This window comes from Mustela putorius, unplaced genomic scaffold (genome assembly GCF_011764305.1).
Source record: "Mustela putorius furo isolate JIRA1106 unplaced genomic scaffold, ASM1176430v1.1 tig00003850_pilon_pilon_pilon, whole genome shotgun sequence".
Classification (NCBI taxonomy): domain Eukaryota; kingdom Metazoa; phylum Chordata; class Mammalia; order Carnivora; family Mustelidae; genus Mustela; species Mustela putorius.
The window spans coordinates 288,414-309,480 of record NW_025422002.1 but is presented as its reverse complement, the minus strand read 5'-3'; the positions used below and the strand labels follow the sequence as shown (position 1 = coordinate 309,480).

The 21,067-nt window shown below is 35.8% G+C and overlaps 1 protein-coding gene across 1 annotated transcript in view; it reads left to right on the top strand.

Annotated features, from left to right (window-relative positions):
- The window catches only part of CNTN3 (contactin 3), a 331,855-nt gene that overhangs the window by 111,335 nt on the left and 199,453 nt on the right, over positions 1 to 21,067 (top strand). The window contains exon 4 of the mRNA XM_045063248.1: positions 10,769 to 10,944. Within this exon, the coding sequence (XP_044919183.1) occupies positions 10,769 to 10,944 (176 nt within the window). The remainder of the gene's footprint in view (positions 1 to 10,768; positions 10,945 to 21,067) is intronic.

The following is a 21,067-nucleotide window of genomic DNA, read 5'->3' as shown; positions in this document are numbered from 1 at the left end:
TTTTGCATCTGGAAGTAACCAAGGTCAGTCTCTTTAAACAATATTCAAGATGTGCTTATTGAGCACTTACTGGATACTTGCACCAAAATAAACAACAATTCCAGGTTACTGGTCAGAAATGGCAGAGGTGATAAAAAGTTTTCTCTCTGCCTCCTTCTCACCCTATAGAAATAAGAAAAGTACAGCAGGGGATTTAAAAAAAATCAAGAATCTGTAATAATGAGATAGTTCAATTAATCCGATATAAGCAGAAGCAACATCTGAAAATACTTTCCTCTTTGGGGGAAAGATGAACAGATCAACTTTAATAAGATGTTATCCTGGAAACATTTCCCCCCAGCATTTTCATAGGACATTCTACCATTTTCCAAATTTATCCATTTGTTTCTCCCTGAAACAGAAGATTCTCCTTTTAGATATGACTGTAATATGATAGAGTCCATATGAATGACTCATCTGTGGGCTGTTTCTCTGTTGTCAGTAAAGTTGTATTCCTAGCATTTATCTTATGAATAATTTGATGATAAATGTGTTCAGCTGAAACGTCATCATTAGATATAAGATTTTGTCAGGCAGGAGTGTATTTCTAAAGGAAGAGTTTAATTATGTTTGTAAAATTTTACCAAATAGCGAGAAATCTCGAGCTCAGAAATCCAGAAATAGTCTTTTGTTGCAATCACTCCTTTATATATTGCGTATTTATTGTAATGCCAGAGAGTGTGTTTTTAAGCATACTGACAACATGTATAAAATGTGGGTGAAGAGGTCCTGCCATTTACATAGAGCTTCGTATGCTTTATAATGTGCCCTGAGATGTTGTATGTTGCAGTTTAAACAAAATCTGATTCTGAGACTAGGAGATATATGACTTAAATTGATCATCCCTTTTATGCCTCATAATTGCAGAAATTTAACATGCTAAGTATTGTTTTAAAGTACGTTGGTTTGTAGCCAAATAGAGCAGACACTTTCATTATAGCTCTAAAGATTTTCTAAAGTTAAGACTTGTAACCAATATAAAATTCCACTTCAACTAAGGGTTTTTAGTCACTAGAAGTCAAGACCTTGAAAAACCACATTGCGATTTTACGTTGTGAAAATATTAGGCTTTCCTATAATAACTCCATTATTCATGTTATCTGTATAAGAGGTTATACTAATAGAGCAAATGAGAGTATAGAACAATGGAGGTTGTAATTATGACCTTATCTATTTGGACAATACCTTCCATTATAGCCTGTTTTCTTCTCCTAGCTTTTGATGTTCACAGTCAGTCTTGTTACATTCTATAATATTCTTTAAGTATTTCAGAAGAAAATATGCTTGCTTATTCTTATTTTTTTACTATCCTTTAAAAACTACAGATAAATGGTTTAAGTGTGGAATAACACTGAAGACATAAAAATGGGGATTTTCTTTTTTACAGAAAATCAGAGAAATGTGATGTTTTTTATAAGTATTTTTAAATATAAGCAGTTAGATAAATAAATAGATACCGTGGAAGAAAATCAGTGGTTCGTGTGAAATGATAAGTTAAAGACAATCCAAACATGTTTTCTTTGATTCAGAAAAAAGTTTAATAGTCTTAGAAAAGACTATCCTTCGTAAGCCCTCAGCCTGTCTTGTAGACTGAGACAGATTTGTCTGATGAGAGATCTTTTCTTGGTTATCCCACTGGGTAAAAAGAACTCTTAATTGGCCATGTTAGAAATCCGAAAGTTCAGAAATTCTCCAGAGAAATTACTTGTGTTAGGGTTTAATTGAGAATTTTATTCTTTCCTTTGCATCTCCCCACCTAAGCCCCAAAGTCTATATTTAAAGGTTAATTAGTATTCATTCTCATTGTAATTGCCGATGACGCTGAAAGAGATTACCCTGAGGGAGTATTAATAACATTTTTAAATGGGAGGGGCTTTCTCTGGCTTTTCATGGGGTTATAAATGCTTACCATTTGCTCAGATGAAAGACCCCCAAATAGGAACATCCATGATCGCTTGTACTGATGTCAGTCAGCCTTTAAAGGAACCACGTATGCAAATGCCTCTGGGGACCAGGCAAGTAACAGAGCTAAAAGAGGTGGGTGTGCCTTAAGAAAGTATAGACACTTTGAATAATAACTGGAAACTGTCCAACACTTAGAAGCCTATTGAATCATCATGACTGCTTCTCAGCACTGGCCACTAGTTACCATCCAGGAATCCCAGGCCAGTGTAACAAAAGCTTTTCAAGAGATCTTTTAAAATTCAGGTATTTTGGGGGCACCTTGGTGGCTCAGTGGGTTAAAGCCTCTGCCTTTGGCTGGGGTCATGATCCCAAGGTCGTGGGAACATGATCCCAAGGTCGTGGGATCCAGCCCTGCATCAGGCTCTCTGCTTGGCGGGGAGTCTGCTTCCCCCTCTTTCTCTGTCTGCCTCTCTGCCTACTTGTGATTTCTCTCTCTCTGTCAAATAGAGAAATAACATCTTAAAATTCAGGTATTTTTTTCTTCGGAAACTCTCCTTCAAGTGTTAACTCCACCTTTCTTTTTAATCATGATATAGGCCAAAGAAAATAAGGCTTCAAGTGAACTACGTCCTATGTGGGCTTTATGTTTTCCACATTTAGTCTAGCTTGAGATTGAAAAGCTATGTTGTCCAATATGGTAGCCAGTAGCCAGAAGTTGACCCTATAGATTTAGATCAGTTAGATTAAAAATATATTTTTAAGTCAAGGCAGCCTTCTTTCTTTTTTTTTTTCTTTTTCTTTTTTTTTTTCCTTTTTAAGATTTTATTTATTCATTTGAGAGAGAGGGAGCACGAGTTGGGGGAAGAGCAGAAGGAGAAGCTGACTCCCTATGAGCCACGACCCTGACATGGGCTCTGATCCCAGGACCCAAAGACCATGACCTGAGCCAAAGGCAGACATTTAACAAACTGAGCCACCCAGGAACCTCTGCACAGCCTTATTTCAAGTGCTGAGTAGGCACGTGTGGCCAATAGCTACTGTACGAGAAGGAACCAATGATCACTTATGCTTCTAGAAAGTTCTTTTGGATGGCACTGCTCTAGACTAACCCTCAAAACCGTAGCTCTTCTGTTTTTTTTTTCCTCAAAAGGAAATAGTCCCAACATTATTTTCTTCCAGCTCTATATGATAAGTAAACTATGTTAATAAGGTACAGTGTAAAAAATATTGATATACCAGTTATAAGGACTAAATATCATTGCAAAATATCATGTCCCCTTCCAGTTTCTCCCTTTTAGGTATGATTCCCTATAATGGAATTTGCCAAAAGTCTACTAAATGCATTCAGTATAAGATAGAAAAATAAAAGAAACTAATTTCTGCTCATGTTTATTGAAAGAGTAAAATGTAAGGAAGTGAAGTCTGAGGTGATTTATTGTCTATACATACAGAGTCACACACGCATATGTACACACACACATAATGTACCACTGTACATGGTACCACATATAGTTAACATATGGGGCTCTATATATGTACTGCATTTGTATATGCTGTATTTTCTACATGTACAATATAAAATATAGCATATGGACTGTGTATAATATACCCTATATTCTGTGTAATAATACCTAATATATATTTTAAGTATAATTTTTATTATATGCAGTTTGTCTCTTACATATATATTGTTGCCATGTAAGATCTAAAGTCACTATTATTTCACTTTTATGCTGCTTGCTTCAAGGCAAATAAGAGGTTTTTGTTCCTCTAATTCTCTTGGCTCTTAAAGAGATACAATCCTTTCTGCTGGGTTACTGGGCCCGATTCTCTGCGTTTATGTTCATGCTCAACAACTTTTAGCATCCTGATTTCTCCAGCTGATGAGTTCTCATCCCCATACCCATAGTCAGGCGCTAAAATCAATGAAATCTGTACATGGTTGGAATAATTGCTAACCATTAAAAAGTAAAGAATATCTATAGTGCCCGAGGGAAGCAGAAGGAAACAGCATCTCTTACCAGGCATTTAAAACTTGTCTACATTACCGTGTCTCTCATGAAGTCTTCTCAGTATCTTCTGTGTTGGGTCTCCTGCTGTGATGATGCCCATTGTATCCTGTGCCTACCTGTATGGTAAAGCTTACCAGAATCTGCAATTGTCTCAGTAGGATATAACTCCCTTAAAGATGAAGACTGTATGTTCTTCCTCCTTACCTCCCAAATACCTAGCAAACAGTGCCTGCTACTGTGGAGCATGAAAAAAAAAAAAAAAAAAGGAATGCAAAATGGGAAAAAAACAAAGCAAATTTGGTATTAGATCATGTTAGAAGTCAAGAATGTCACGAAAGATCAGAGGGTGAGAAGTGGTCCATAGTACATTTGATAGCATATTCTAAGTTTGGACTGATTCCCTTTTTTGGCTCCATTTTAAGACAGATCGCCCATGAAGTGACAAAAGAACACGAGGCCTACTTACATCCTTTCCATAGCAGCTGGAAAAAGAGGACGTCCTTCCTGTTAGTGTCATCAAAAGTTCTGAATGCGGTCAGAAATAAAAACATGGCTTATAGTGTGAGCAGTCTATAACCCAAGAAAAATAGAGAAGTTAGTTTTTAGATATCACAGATGGGAGTGTCAAAATTAATTCACACCATTTATTGTTCTTCTTTCTTGTGTTTTTGAAGTGCAGTGAGGAGGAAGGAAAACGTATTGGTCAAAATCAAGTTAAATCAGTTGGGTCACATTTGTATTCTTAACTAATCACTGAGGCCGGGATTGGATTGTTCTGAGTGGCCAGGCCAGGTCACGTAAGGAGCGGGCCCTTCAAAGGGAGTAAGGCAAAGAAGACATGAATAGCAAACCTTATCTGTAATTCTTGTAGGAATAATATTAAGGCAAGAACTGATCAATTGGAACCAGGCTGTAACTCTGTAAACTGAAGAGTTGCTTTTAATCCCAGTGGGTTTTTTTTTTTCTTCTTAAATATATATGCTTAAAACTTATCAATGAGTGAGAAATGGGAATCTATGTCATAAAACACATTTTAAAGACTTAATTTTTAAAAACACAACATTGCAATTTAACTCATTTTTATCTTTGGCAATTATTGCTGAAGTCTAACTAGTTATTTTTGGATAAAGTATTGAATATGCAAATTCGAACATTCATTCTTTCAAGGACTGCAATTATTCTCATCACTTCAGTAAACATATTAACAAACATTGCATTTGAACACAAATGCATTTGCTTATTAACTTGAAAGCCGCATCTAAAACCGCAAATTGCTTCTGTGATTAAATTCCTAATTTTCCTGTCAAACCCCAAATAAAGTATTGCCTGTTGATTTAACAAGTGTTTAGTGTGGGCTTATTTCCCAAACCTTGCCCCACTTCCCTAAAGATTTCAATAAATTATTTTGTTCTTCTCACTTTGTTTTATGTTGAAGTCTACCATGTGACATCAGTTTTTTCACCAGCATATTGTTCGTATTTCCATTTTCCTCACCAGATTTGGTGGGATAGGATAGATATCCTGAAGGACATTGCTTTTATATAATCAACGGTGAGATAAATTATATCTGGGGATTATTTTGAAAATCACCTGAAGTCACTCAGTTTTGTTAGTTTCATTTTTCAAAGGGTAACAGTCTCTAACCTTGTCATGTTCTAGTGAAAGATGCTCTTTAGGACTTGGTGCCTTAAATTATACCAACGAGATAGATCTATGCTTATATTCATGATTGTTGTTCACACTAGCGAGGTTTTGTGTAAGATTTACCATCTCCTGTAATAACTAGTATTGTCATAAATAATAACTAATAAGGTAAAAGAGAATAAATATGCATTCATTTCTCATCTTTGAGATGTTTATTGTTAATATGGATGACCACAGTGAGGGATGACTATATGTCATGGTTATGGCTAGGTGACTCCACTCATGAAACTTCTATAAGCACCTACTGTGTATCCCCTGTTATGGCTGATGGTGGGAATTCAGTAGTCATGACTGCTGATGACTGATTCAAACAGTCATCGTTCATGGCAGGTCATGCTTTCAAAAAGCATTTTTCAACTCTGAAAGTTTAGGCTTTTCATACTGGTTGAACTTATATCATGTAAATTCATGTTTGTGGTGTGCGCACGCACACACACACACACACACACACACACATAGTTTGTTCTTTGTATTGGAAGTCAATGGTTCTTCTGCACTCAGTCACTGACGTTTTAGTGTATTTCCCAGAATTAACAAGCATAGTTTTCATCATGAGGAAATAGTAACTGCCAGTTGTAATAGCTTCTGTGTCGGCTACCTTATGCTGTTATATTCAAAATTCAAAACCTGTTAGCTCAAGGGCATGCATGATGTTTTAAAGAAATTCTATTTTAAAAAAATGTTTAGAAGGAGATTGGCCATAGACTTCTACCATTCCATTGAACAGGCTTGGCTCAGTCTCCTTACTCTACCTCCCCAGTGTGAGGAGATACCAGCACCTTGCTGTGTATAGGATACAGAGAGATTTTAGAGGTGGACTGATAAGATTCATGTTATCTCAGGAAGGCTAGCAGAGTGTGAAGCCCAGACTTCTCATTCCAGCTCCCAAGTCCTATGTATTGGCCCAGAAGCAATTTCACATATAACCTTCACACCAAGATATGCAAAGGGATGAGAGCTCATCGCCTAAAAATCAGTACATTTGTGAAATATGAATATTAAACCATTTCTCACTTGTGGATTCTAAAAGCAAATCCTAATTTGTGTAGAATGAGCATTTGAACACTGAAGGCTGGCAGTGAACTCATAAGATCATTCAAGAGTGTTACAACATGATGATTATACAAAGGTGCTTAATCTTGTGACATTTACCACTGAACTAAAGCTACAAGGTTAGTCTGTTCCTAGAGCACAAAGTAAATGTTATAGGATTGAAATGCTGGTGTGTATGCAGTCTCAAGAGCCATGGTGCTGTCTTCTTTTGCTCCAGATCACTGCATTAAGCCTTTTGGAATGGAATTTGGGTATGCAAATGTTACTTTCATGAATTTTTACACAATTCTGTCATTTCAAAACGATTTCATTCTTGAACTTTAGAGTTTCTCATGAACTTCACATTTGATTCATAAAAGTGGACATCTGCATTTATTACAAAGAATCGTGACTGTGCAAATCTAAAAGATAGTATCTACCTCTAAAAGCTTCCCAAATTCATGGCCTGTGACATTCACCTGTCACACTTGGTTACCACATGTTGTGTTCATGAACTCTGCACAGTTGACTACAATTTACTACAAAGAAGGTTTTTGTAATTTATAGATTTATTGGACACATACTTTGTAAAAGGAGTATGTGTGTCTGTCTTCAGTTTTCCTGAATGTTTCTTATACAGAAGATAATCTCAGAAATATTTAGAAATCAGGCCCAAATATGAATATTTTGCTTTGGGAACACAAGTACATTATATTCTCAGGATATGATAATTTTTGGAATTTCAGGCCCAGAGATTCCTTACACATTCAGAGTTTAAATAAATACAGCCCTTTCTAATTCACATACTTTCAACAAGAGGAAAAACAATTAATGTTTAATAAGGTATTGAGAAATTTTACATCACCCGGGGATGAGGTCTAGTTAATGATGAATAGTGTTAAGAAGGAGAGAAATAATTATATCACCTTGTTAAGAGAGAATTAGCATTCTTTGGGGTATTTCATGTAAATCTTAGCTCTGAAGAGTTTGTTAAAGTGAAAGCGCTCTTACTTTTGTTATAGCAGAAACATTTAAAAGAGAGTAGATTTTACCTTTTCACCTAATGAAATAATCTAGGGATTCAGTCTGTATGATGAAGATTGAGCTAAAGGAAGTAAGAAACATTTAAGCATACAAAAATCTTTTCCATTTTGGTTGTTTAGTCAAAGCTTTGGGATGATAGCTTTTAGATCTAAGACACTTACTGAAATAAAGTATTATCTCACATACTTTATGATCTCTTAAATCTTTCCAGCTATTAAACAGGTAAGAAGAAAAGCTTCTCCATGTTTTTATTTATCTTTACAATTTTCCACATAGCCATTGTACCTTTTTTATTCATCAGCTAAACACAAAAGCACAATTTTCAAATGAAGCCATCAAGCATGCTTAGTTAGGCCATAAACATTCTAACTCTAAAGCTAAAATCCTTTTTTCCCATACAAACTCTATTTTATAGGGAACAAAAACACCAAGTACCCTTCGTCATGGGACTCTTCCTTTCAAAAGTATGTGGAATTATGTACATTTCTAGAGAAGTTTTTCCCACTGCAAGCATGAAGTTGCTCAGAAACTGACAAGCCATTTACAGCTTAAAAATTCAACCCCGCCCCACTTGTGATTTATTGTCCTATTGATTCTCTGAAAGTCAAGCCCAGCATGTGTAGGACTATGTCTTCCCCATGTTGTTTGTCTGCATGTGTACCTGCCTGAAAATTCATTGCAACATGGGGCTAAACTTACACATTTGTTCACTTCCTATGGTTTCTATCATTACAATTTTATTATGTATTATTCAGATACAGAAAAGAGATAAACATATAATCTAGTCCAGTATGAATATCCATATAACCACTCTTGAAGAAAGAAAGTCAAAAATCTAAATTTCCTAGTATTTGCCCCCTGAACATACCCCACTTTCTCCATGACATCTTCAAAATACCTTGACGTGGAGGTTTATAATTTCTGCATGTTTTACAACTTCATATAAATGGTATTAGATTATATTTTATTAAGAGTTTCATGATTACTTGAGATTTTCCATACTAAATCCATTACTTTTGACAGGTAATATTTCATTTACCTTTGCATAATTTCATTTGTGATAATGTTAACGTTTCATATCTTTATTTGCGTTTAGAGCATGTAATATGTTCAGGTTAAATATTTTATATATTAATACAACAATTTTTAGATCGCACGTGACATGATGAAAGGACTCTGGACTAGAATTCAGATGAGAACTACTTCTGATCCAGCAATGATTTATGTGGGAACAATTGACATCTTACTCACCTTTTCATTGAAATCTTCATCTATAAAAGGAGTATCAGATTACCCAACTTCTCAAAGTTACAAAGAGCAACTGACATGATTGCTGTTTTTGTTTTGTTTTGATTTTTTAAAGGTTTTATTTATTTATTTAACAGAGAGAGAGAGATCACAGGTAGGCAGAGAGGCAGGCAGATAGAGAGAGGGGGAAGCAAACTCCCTGCTGAGCAGAGAGCCCAATGTGGGGCTCAATCCTAGGACCTGGGGGTCAGCCACCCAGGCACCCCAGTGATTGTTGTTTTAATACACAAAAATTTATAGAACTGATAGTGGTTTCTTTTTACTATAAACATTAAGTCTTCTAGGAGGTAAATAGCTCTAATTTATATAGTGGTGTGTTAAGACTATGGGATATTTCTGAGTTTTTTTTTTAATTATTTTAATTATTTTTAAAAGAATTTATTTATTTATTTGACAGAAAGAGACACAGTCAGTGAGAGAGGGAATACAAGCAGGGGACTTGGGAGAGGGAGAAGTAGGCTTTCCGCCAAGCAGGGAGCCTGATGCAGGGATTTGATACCAGGACCATGACCCAAGCTGAAGGCAGATGCTTAACAACTGAGCCACCCAGGCATCCCTATTTCTGAGTTTTTAAAGGTGAAGTCTATTTTGATGTGTCAAGTGTGCTCACTGTTTAAAAACTGTTTTTTCGGAATGCCTGGGTGGCTCAGTTGGTTAAGCAGCTGCCTTTGGCTCAGGTCATGATCCCAGCGTCCTGGGATCGAGTCCCACATCGGGCTCCTTGCTCGGTGGGGATCCTGCTTCTCCCTCTGCCTCTGCCTCTGCCTGCCATTCTGCCTGTGCTCGCTCTCTCCCTCTCTCTCTCTGATAAATAAATAAAATCTTTAAAAAAATAATGTTTTTTCTGGAGATACTTTGGTGACTCAATCAGTTAAGTCCCCAGCTTTGGTTCCAGTCATGATCTCAGGGTCATGAGATCGAGCCCCATGTCAGGTTCCACACTCAGCAGGTAGTCTGCTTGAGATTCTCTCTCTCCCTATTGCTCTGCCCCTCCCCCTACTCTTTCTCTCTCAAATAAATAAATCTTTTTTAAAAGAACCCTAGTTTTTCTGTTTAAAAACTCTTGTTCAAAAACCAGAATCTTTTCTTTTTCCTTTTTTCTTCAGGCTTCCCATTGATAAATATGGCTCTGGGGTTAATGCCTTTACTATGTGAGACCCCCTAGGTGGCATTTAGGGTTTTTTATGGTGGTGTACCATTTAGTAAATAGCATTGTGATGGCTGAGAAGAGTGGAGAGTGCCTCAGGGATGGGTATTTACCCAGACAAATTGAAATGGATAGTTGAGCACTTATCCAATTAATTTATTAAATGTGCTCAGTCAGTCTGAATAAATCAAAGAAGTGTGCTCTTTCCCCCCTTCATCGGCAGCATGAGATTGGCCTGAAGTACATGAGGTAATTACCTCCACTTTCTACTTCATCTCTGCCTATACAGACCTAGCCTCATTTTTCCCCTAGTGAACAAATTATTCTCCCCCTTCAGAAAATCATGAAAAATCCTTAAATTTTAGCTGTTATTCTGTTGTGCTTTCACCATGTTTGAATCTTTTGTTTCTGATATGTGGCCATGTTTGAGCTTCAGACATGTCACAATGGAATAATATATTTATTGCCTTTTATTTGTAAGGGAGGTGATGTTTAAAGTCGACTTTATATTGTAGAGTTTTTTTTTTTTTAATTTAAATATACTAATAGGGGAAAAACCTTGACATTTGTTTTACAGATGGCAGCTGAATGGAAGTGATATTAATCTGAGTATGGAATACCGTTATAAGTTGAACGGAGGAAATCTTGTGGTTATTAACCCCAACAGAAATTGGGATACAGGAAGTTACCAGTGTTTCGCAACAAATTCGCTTGGAACGATTGTCAGCAGAGAAGCTAAACTCCAGTTTGCCTGTAAGTTTATGCTCACCATGTCCAGCAAGTTAACGTTTTAAAAAGTTAACTGACTTTGCGTGGTCATTTTGGATTTTAGAAACAGTATGTGTATTTTATTAATTGAATAAATCATTTGAGGAATAGTTCAATATGATCTTTTGGATCTCTATGTACTTACTGTATGAATCAGAGCTTAAAATGTGTGTGGGTATATTTTCCATTTTACTATTTTTGGAAGGATTCTGTTTAGGACGGGAAAAAGAATCCAGGTAAGAATATGTTCACGGAGTAGCTACCCTGTATCTCATATTGAATTTGAACTGAAAAGACAGTGAAAGAATTGTCAGACATGGTCCTTGCTCTTTGAGAATTTTGAAATTAGAGAATTATATCTGACAAATCTGAAGATATTTAAGGCACAAAGACAATGAAAAAGAAAAGAATGTGACATCTTGTTGACCTCCCAAGCAGTTTGGCCCAGCTCACAGTGACCTTAGGGGTAAGCCTCACTCCGACCTGGCTCTGGAAGCCACCTTTGTACCAGTGTTAATTGGACCTGGGTGAACTCATGGCCCAACCTGAGAAAATCACCTTCTTTGTCCAGGGAATTTAGAATAGGGACCAGAGACCTCATTGAACTTTTTATCTTCCTGAAATATTTTTTGACTACTTTCTACTTTTTGTTTCTTCTTACTAGACTCTCTTCATTTGTTTTAACTATGTATTTTTTAAATAATGCATTATCAGGATTATCTTGGTTATGAGGTTTCTGTTCTTTATACCTCAGTAACTCTGAAATTGGAATGCATGTGTTCTTATAATGGGGTAGTAGTCTCCCTCCATAGCCACAAGCCATTAATAAATTGATTATGTGTCATTTAATGCATGGCTTATTCTGTAACTTTCTGTGTTGTAATGACAATGGCTGGTTTTTTTTTTTTTTTTTTTTTTTTGGTTGGCTTTATTTTTGATGTTCTATTCTGCATGCTCTGTTTTTCTTACTTATTTGCTCTTCCCAATGTTTTCACTTTGTCTTCCTCTGTGAAAGGTGTTTCTGGTTCTCTGATTTGAAACTGTATCTTTCCCAGGTATTTTGAGGGCCAGGTGTTACATTTATATTATGCAAATTTCAGCTGGCCTCTAAGTTTACCAAGGTGTTCTGTATATACGTCACTAGTAGCCATAATTTTAAATCTAAATTATTTTTTCAGAGTCCCTCCATTTTAAACAAATTCAGTTCCTTTTTTTCCCTTACTATATACTTTGCTGTCTTAATGATTTCTATGGTCTTTGATTTAGATTCTTATTATGCCATTTTCATACATAGGCCATTTTTTTTTAAGATTTTATTTATTTATTTGAGGGAGAATGAGTGAGAGAGAGCATGAGAAAGGAGGAGAAGGTCAGAGGGAGAAGCAGACTCCCCAAGGAGCTGGGAGCCCGATGTGGGACTCGATCCTGGAAGTCATGACCTGAGCCGAAGGCAGTTGCTCAACCAACTGAGCCACACAGGTGCCCTCATAGGCTATTTTGATACATACACACACACACACACAGACACACACACAAGGCATACATATGTATTAGGTATTATGTATATATACACGTGTGTATGTATAGAGTAAGTGTATATATACTGTTTTTCTCATGAATAATTTTATATGTGCATATTATTTTTAACCAGAATTTTGCTAGAATCAATGAGATAGCATTGTTTTACCTGGTTGCAGTGCTAGCCACAGACCTCTTCCCATTCTTGCATTCTAATTTTTTTTTAATTTCTCAATTTTTAATTATTTAACAGTTAATAAGCTACATTTAAAAATATGGGGCACCTGGGTGGCTCAGTGAATTAAAGCCTCTGCCTTCGGCTCAGGTCATGATCCCCGGGTCTTGGGATCGAGCCCCACGTCGGGCTCTCTGCCCAGCGGTGAGCCTGCTTCTCCCTTCTCACTCTGCCTTCCTCTCACCTACTTGTGATCTCTCTCTGTCAAATAAATAAATAAAATCTTTTAAAAATATATATATATAACTATGGGGGTGTCTGGGTGGCTCAGTGGGTTAAAACCTCTGCCTTCCCCTCAGGTCATGATCCCAGGGTCCTGGAATAGAGCCCCCCATCGGGCTCTCTGCTCAGTGGGGAGCCTGCTTCCCTTCCTCTCTCTCTGCCTATCCCTCTGCCTACTTGTGATCTCTGTCAAATAAATAAATAAAAATCTTTAAAAAATAAATAAAAATAAAAATATAACTGTGTTTCATCCTCTTGCATTTTAAGGAATGAATTATATTGACTTAAGTATGAAGACACCTTTTAGTTGGTACAAAGGTTGCATCCCAAACTGCTGAAGAATTCCAATGTGGTGTTCTGTTGCCTTCTGGAATTAGTGTTGCTGAGCACAAGTCTGGGGTCAGAATCACTTCTATTTCTTAGGAGCTCACCACCAACTCCTTTTTGTTTGTTTTTTGTCTCACATGTTGGTTGCATCTGAGATTATTTTTTTCTTTATCCCTTTAGTTAAAAACGTGCGTTTTTCCAGCATACAGCTAGGTTTAGCTCTCTTTTAATTTACTTTGCATAGAATGTGAAAAATTAGTTTATCATACTTGAATATTATTTTGTACACGATTCTGGAAATATTTCATCTTTTATAACTTTTAATTTTATTTGTGATTTATTTATATTTAAAAAAAAACACTGATACCCTGTATCTTGGCTTTTTTGTCTTATTTCTTGAAATACTCTTTATCTCATGCTGTTCCTTCCATTGAATTTCTGTTCCTGATTCACAGAGGCCACATCTGTTTGTTTGTTTTCTTTTGAAGATGTAGTCAGTTTTCTGAAATGCTCTACTGGACCCACAGGCAGTCTTTTTTTCTACTATCATTTTTTTTCATTTTTATGCTTAATATTTCAGTGCACTCTAAGGCAAATTTTATCCAAAGCTCACCTTTATAAACAGGTGATGTCAGGGGATTACCCTGGCCCTGCTTGCTTCTCTGCATGAAGAGGTCAGATTATCTTCTCAGATCTGTAGGAGAATGTACAATTCCCAGTCTGATTCCCTATTTTAGTGTTCTTTCACCAAATATATTATTCCTTTTATACAGTGGTATTTTTCTATTATAGATTCTTGATACTTTATAATATCTGAAGAAGTATAATTAACTTAAAGAATATCCCCCCCCCCCCTTAGTCTATCCTTCATAGTAGAGTATGGCTTATTTGGAAATACTTCTAAAATTATACCGTGCCTCTTCTAGTCTTTTCCTACTTCCTAGCCAGTACTTTACAGACAAAGTAGGATAAAGTTGTTAAGTCTGGAATTTTATTTTCCCTACTTACAAGTTAATAAGCTGGCCTGCTGCTGTTTCACAGATGCTAGCAGAAGACACGATATTTCTGGGTCAGTGACAAAGAGCTTTATTACTCACTGGTGAAGGAGGGAGTACGTGTCAGTTGCCCTTGCCCTCAAGTCCAACAGAGGTGGTAAGATATGGCTGGGATAGATACCATACCCATAGCTGAGGAACATGGGGCTGAGATCTTACCTTTTATAGCAAGCAGTGAGCAAGCTGCTCTTCATCTTAGCTAAAGGAAGATACTACCTTATCCCTCTCTGCAGACATTACCTTGTCCTTTAGCTCTCTGAAGACACATCCCTTAGAAATGGGTCTGCATAGGAGTGACTGGACCTTTCAGTCTTTGCGCACCCACTAAAAACTTCAAAAACAGTTCTCCATTGTTTGCTTGGTGCTATTCTTTGGGTTTCCTTACAGTCTTTTTTCATCTGCCTCACAAGCTTTACTTGTTCTGATGCGATTACTTAGCTGTCTTGGTGGAGATTCTTTCGTTAGCTTTGCTTTTGCAGTTGGCAGGGATGGGGGAAGTTCATAAGTGTTTTGGGGAAGTTACAAGAACAAATTTTTTGTATCCTAAGCCTACTGCCACATTAGATTGGAAAGGTAAAAAAATGTATTTTTAAATTCATATAGTTGAGATATAGGTTTCTGGTAAAGAAGCCAAAGACAGTGGGAAAAGAGGTAGGGGATATTTAATATATCAGAGATTTCAAATAACCAGTTATAAGAGAGCACTGCTTTAACTTGGCAGCCTTGAAGGGATGTGATATATTAACCAAAGAAAGAATTAGGATCGAGACTCTTGTATTGGTAAGATGCTCATGACTTCAGGGGAATTCTGACTGTCTTTGCTGCAGGCAAATGGATGGTAACATGTTGACACTGAAAAACGTCCTGCTTGTTTACTGTATGTCCCCCTCTTGATTGCATTTGCATGCTTAGTAATTTTTTTTTGTTTCTGTTCTTCATGGAGAAAATATTTAAATTGTGCTTCATGGGTAAATGAGTAATTGAAAGTATAGTCAATGTGCCACTTGTAAATCTGGTGAAAAAAGAAGGAAATTTTATCTTAATTTTCAAGTTGCTTGAAAATAGTGTTTGTAATAAAATCAAAGTGAAAAGGCCATTTATAATTTAAGAAGTCTGCTTTTTGTAGTCATTCTCAACCTCTTCTGGTAGATTATTTGTGGAACAGTTAGGAAATCTGTTGAAGGGAGAAATATGTAAAGTGATTCAGTGTTTGAGTTACAGGCTTTCTCAATTATTTGCTATTATGCTACATTGTATAATTTTTGATACTTGCTTAATATATTTGAAAATGTTTTTCCAAATTCCTAATTCCAATCACTGCAGATTAGGATAGTACCTCCAAATTCCCAAATATATTTGCTTTATTGATAATTAGTTTTATTGGTCTTATTCCTGAATTTCTTTTAATTCTTTATTAATATGTTTTTATTTTGGGCATTTTGTGCTACAGTATATTTTTAATAATAAATTATATTACATGGATGAGGAGCATGGAGAAATGAATGTCTGTGTAGCCACCACCTAAGATTTAAAGCATTTTTTTTTTTAAAGATTTTATTCACTTATTTGAGAGAGAGAGAGAACACAAGAGGGGAGAGTGTCAGAGGGAGAAGCAGACTTCCTGCTGAGCAGGGAGCCGGATGCAGGGCTTGATCCTGGGACTCTGGGATCATGACCTGAGCCAAAGACAATTGCTTAACCAACTGAGCCACCTAGGTGCCCTAGATTTAAACCATTTGAAGTCCAGTTAAATCTACTTGCTAACTCATCCTCCTGACATTTTCTTCACTTGTTTCCCCTCCCAATAGGTATTCACTATTCTGAATTAAATAGGATTTTTTTTTATTATTCCTTGAATACACATGTGTTTTTCTAAATAGATGTTAAATTATTTTACCTTTTTAATATTTTGAGCTTCTACACAATGGCATCATACAGTATACATGCATCTACATTTTTGTCCCCTCAACGTTATGGTTGTCTGTTGGTCTACATCCTTGCTAATGCTGGTTATTGTTCATTTTTTTAATTTGTGCAAGTCTAATGAATATAAAATTATATTTCACTGTGGTTTAATTTGCATTTCTATGATTACATTGATGTCAAGTTCCTTTTCTGTGTTTGTGACCATTTATGTTTCTGTGATCTAGATTTTCTTTCTTTCTTTCTTTCTTTTTGGCAGGAATTCTTTGTACACTTTCAATTAATCATCTTTTTAGTGGCTAGTTTTGTTTTTCTTTTTTTCTGTTGATGCTGTCAAATGATGAACAAATGTTCTTAATTTTGAATTAAAGTATCAATCTTTTCCTTTATAGCTTATGTTCTCTTATGAGCTGTTTGAAAATTTTTCTCTTTTATCACAAAGTGCTAAAGACATTTTCTTTAAATGTATTTATAAAAGTTTAATGTTTTGCTCTTTATATTTAAGTCTTTAATTATCTGGAATTGATTTTGTATATCCTGTGAGACAGAAGTACTCATTTATTTTTTTCTAATATGAGAAGCCAACTTAGCAGCCCAAATGATTGAAGAGTCCATTCTTAACCACCCAGAATGCAATGCATGATCCTTGTCTTTGATTTCTTTGGATGTTTTTGGAGAATTAGCTGCAAATAATGAGAGTCTTTGTTTCCTTATCAGCCCTTGCATCTTTTTGGTCTTTTTAAATGACTGCATTTTCTCTAGCCTAAGACAGTGTTAAATACATTGATGGTAGATATTCCTATTTTGTTTCTGATTTTAAAGAAAATGAATTAAGAGTAACATTTCACCATTTCATATGATGTGTCCTTTAGATTTTGTAAGTGCTGTTTATCAAGTTAAGGCAGATCTTCTCCAGGTTAGGTTTTATCATGAATGTTTTATTTTTTTAAGTGCTTTTCCTACTTTTACTGGAAAACTCATGCTGTTTTTTCTTCTTTAAACTGTTAATGTAGTAAACAGTTTTTAATATTAACCAATCTTTTATTCTTGGGTTAGTTTCCTCTTGGCTTTTATGTAAGTTTTTAAAAACAAATGGGTGATATGTGTTTGACAATTTTTTTTGCATTTTTGCATATATATTCATATATGAGATTTTCTTTCTATATTCTCTTATACTGTCCTTTTTTGGCTTTAGTATCAAAATTATTTCACCTCTAAAAATGACCTGGAGAAAAACTTGAGAAATATTGGAATTATCTGTTGCTTGACGAAGAAGTAGAACTTATAAATAAAACCATCTGGGCTTGGAGTTTTCACTGAAGAAATATTGTAACTATTGAGTGAGTCTTTTGAGTAGTTATAGTAGTAGTCGTATCATCTTTTTATTTATGCAAAGTTGTGGTTTTTCTAGGAATTTCATCCTTTTTTATGTTTTCTAATGTATTGGCAAGAAGTGGTATCAAAACATTTCCTTTTATTATCATTCTTATCTCTGCTTTATCTATATGTACTTCCCTGTTTCATTCTTTTGAAGTATTATTTCAGTACTCTTTTTAATCAAACTTGTCAGAATTTGGCATAATTTTTCACTTTTCAATCTTTGCATTTCATTGCATTTTATTTGCTTGTTCCCACTTCTTAGATTTTTTTTTTAATCACTATATATAAGTATGCAAGTAATCATTATATGGTTACTTTCCTACCATTCTAATGTTCTACTACAAATATGTGTGGCTTTAAATTGTCCTGAAATCATTGTTTTAGCTGTCAACCAGGGCTTTGATATTTAGCACATTAATTGTGGTTAGGTTCTACAAATAATATAATTTCGTTTTGATTTTCCTCTTGGATCCATGAGTTATCAGATATATTTTTGAATTTCCAAACATAATAGAGTTTTCCCAGTCATATTTTGTTACTGATTTCCATTTTTTTTTTAAAGATCTTATTTATTTGAGAGACAGAGCACATGCGCACCAGAGAGGCATAAGTGGGGATGGAGAGACGAATGTGCAGATGGAGAAACAGGCTCCCCAATGAGCTGGGAGCCCAACATGGGATTGGATTCCAGGACTCTGGGATCATGACCTGAGCCTAAGGCAGAGGCTTAACCAACTGAGCCACCCAGACATTCCATGTTACTGACTTACAACGTTAGTGCCCCATCTATCAGAGCAGTGTTCTCTCTGTTAATTGGGTTAAACTTGTTAGTTGTGTTGCTGAAACGGTGTATCTCATTACTGATGCTTTATCTAGTCAGTCAGTTTCATACAATTATAATTTCTGTTTATCCTAGTATTTTTGTATTTTTTTTTAAGACTTTATTTATTTATTTGACAGACAGAGATCACAAGTAGGCAGAGAAGCAGGCAGAAAGAGGGGAAGGGAAGCAGGCTCCCTGCTGAGCAGAGCTCAGATGATGCCTGGCTTGATCCCAGGACCCTGGGATCATGACCTAACCCACTGAGCCACCCCGGTGCCCCAGTATTTTTGTATTTTTGCCTTATGTATTTAGTGAATTATTGATGTATAAAAATTTATAATAGGAATATTGTTGGTCAACATGAGGTGACCAAATATCCCTAATAAATTGTTTGCCTTAGAATTTAGGTGTTGGGCACCTGGGTGGCTCAGTGGGTTAAGCCTCTGCCTTTGGCTCAGGTCATGATCTCAGAGTTCTGGGATCAAGTCCCGCATCAGGCTCTCTGCTCGGCAGGGAGCCTGCTTCCTCCTCTCTCTCTCTCTCTCTCCTCTCTCTCTCTCTGTGCCTACTTGTCATCTCTCTCTGTTAAATAAATAAAATCTTTAAAAAAAAGAATTTAGGTGTTAATGTATTGATATTGCTCCATTAATATATTCTGATTTTTGTTTTGTTTTGTTTTCTTCTCTTTGTTTGGACTGATTACAAATTTCTTTCCCCCTCAGTAACATTGAAAGTTATACACCTTATTTATTTTCTTCTAGTAATTGCCCTAGAGATTTCAGTATGCATGCTTAACAAAGTCTATAGTTAAGCAATGTTTCCAACAATAAAGGACTTTGCAGTATTTAAAACTATATAGCTTTTCTCCAGAATACTGTTCTTTTGCTATCAAATATTTTTGTTGAAATTTTTAGTTTCCTGAATTAGACATGACTGATCCTATTCCTTTTATTTTCTAGTTTTACTTTTATATCCAAAATAAATAATGTAGCATGTGCAAACTTCTACACAGTTTTTTGTTTGCTTTTTTATATTTGTTTTTGCTTGTTTGTTTAAGGAAGACTTCGGGTTTCTGTCCATATCCTGTTTATTTCTCCTTTCCTAAGGAAGATGACTTTCAACTCTTTGGCTCTTGTGATATTTATCCTGTTTTTTAAATAAGTCACTTGTTTATATTGCTACTTCTTGATTTTTTTTTTTTTTTTCAGTTTAAGCATCACTTGACCGTCAAATCTGATAACTGATACTCTAACAAGAGTCTCACGCCACCACCTTGCCACCACCGTGATGTGAGGTGGTCTTTTTATGAGGTTTATGAAACACAACATTTAAAAAGTCTTACAAAAGCACAGAATTAAAAATAGGAAAATCCACACTTTATTCTACTTACTGTACTCTGACTAGATTGAGTTTAGATGGGCACAGGCCAGTCAGTTTTAGAGCTACCCCTCATCCAGATCTCCACGACAAATAAACATTTCACTGCCTTTGTTTGAAACTGGGGGGCTGGGAAGAAGCTAATCACCAATTGATTAATATTTGAATACGCATTAACTTAGGGTATGTTTTCAGAGGATTTTATGGGATCAAAATTTAAAATAGGTCAGTATTCAGCATTTCTGTGGTGACGAGCTTATAAGTGATAATTCAGAGCTGAGTTTTGTAGCAAAGTGTAATACTAATTATTTTTTCTTTTGTGCATAATTTTTCTTGTCCCACAAATTAGTAGTTTTTTAAATTTCTTCATTTTCTGTGGTTTTATACTAGGTCATCCAAAATTCTGGCTAGTTTTCTAAGTGTCTGCTCAGATATCAAGATGCATCAAATATTCTCTTAGTTTTTATCTTCTTAAAATCTTTCTGGAGGTCTTTTCCTTGAATACTTCTACTGAGTTTTTAGTACACTGTCTAAAGTTTGCAAATTAAAAGACTTTTTGTACTCTAAATTTCCTCTTTGTATCTTTTTCTAGTTTAATGGCTATTATACTTTTTGATATACATACAAAGTTTGGAGCAATGGTTTTCTTCCTTTATATTTTCTTCCCCTGTATAAAGTGTTTTTCCCAAATAGCTTCGTTTCTATTTTATGCTGGTTGGTTTCTGTCTTTCAAATAGGAATTTTTTTTTTTTTTTTTTTTGCATACATCTGGTAATTTTTGGTTGTTTGCACAGACTTAAAGTATAAGGAACTCAACCCTATTTGAAATCTCCATTTTCATGGTGGACCTTGTTATTCTGAGGTTAACGATACAATGGCTCATTGCCTTAGGAATCCCTTACTATCAGGGTTTCTAGTTCTTCCCCTTTGGGTAAGTCAGGTGCCCCAGAGGGAAGAAGGATCCAGCCTTCCCCCTGGATGGTATTCTGGGAGCCTGGTGGGAGAAGAGGCCTAAGGGACTGCAGTGTCCAGGGTGCATAGATTTATTTAATCCAGCTGTTTCCTCACAATGGATGTCAAGATTCTGCCGAGTAGTCTAGTCAAGATATCCTGTTTTACCCCTTTAGACAATAAGCCTCTCCTTCCCTGGTGTGGAATGGCATTCCGTTGATTGTAGGGAGGCAGACAGGTGATCTGGGTATCTCCTGCTTAAAATTCTTATTTTACCACCTCCTCCTCCACTTCATT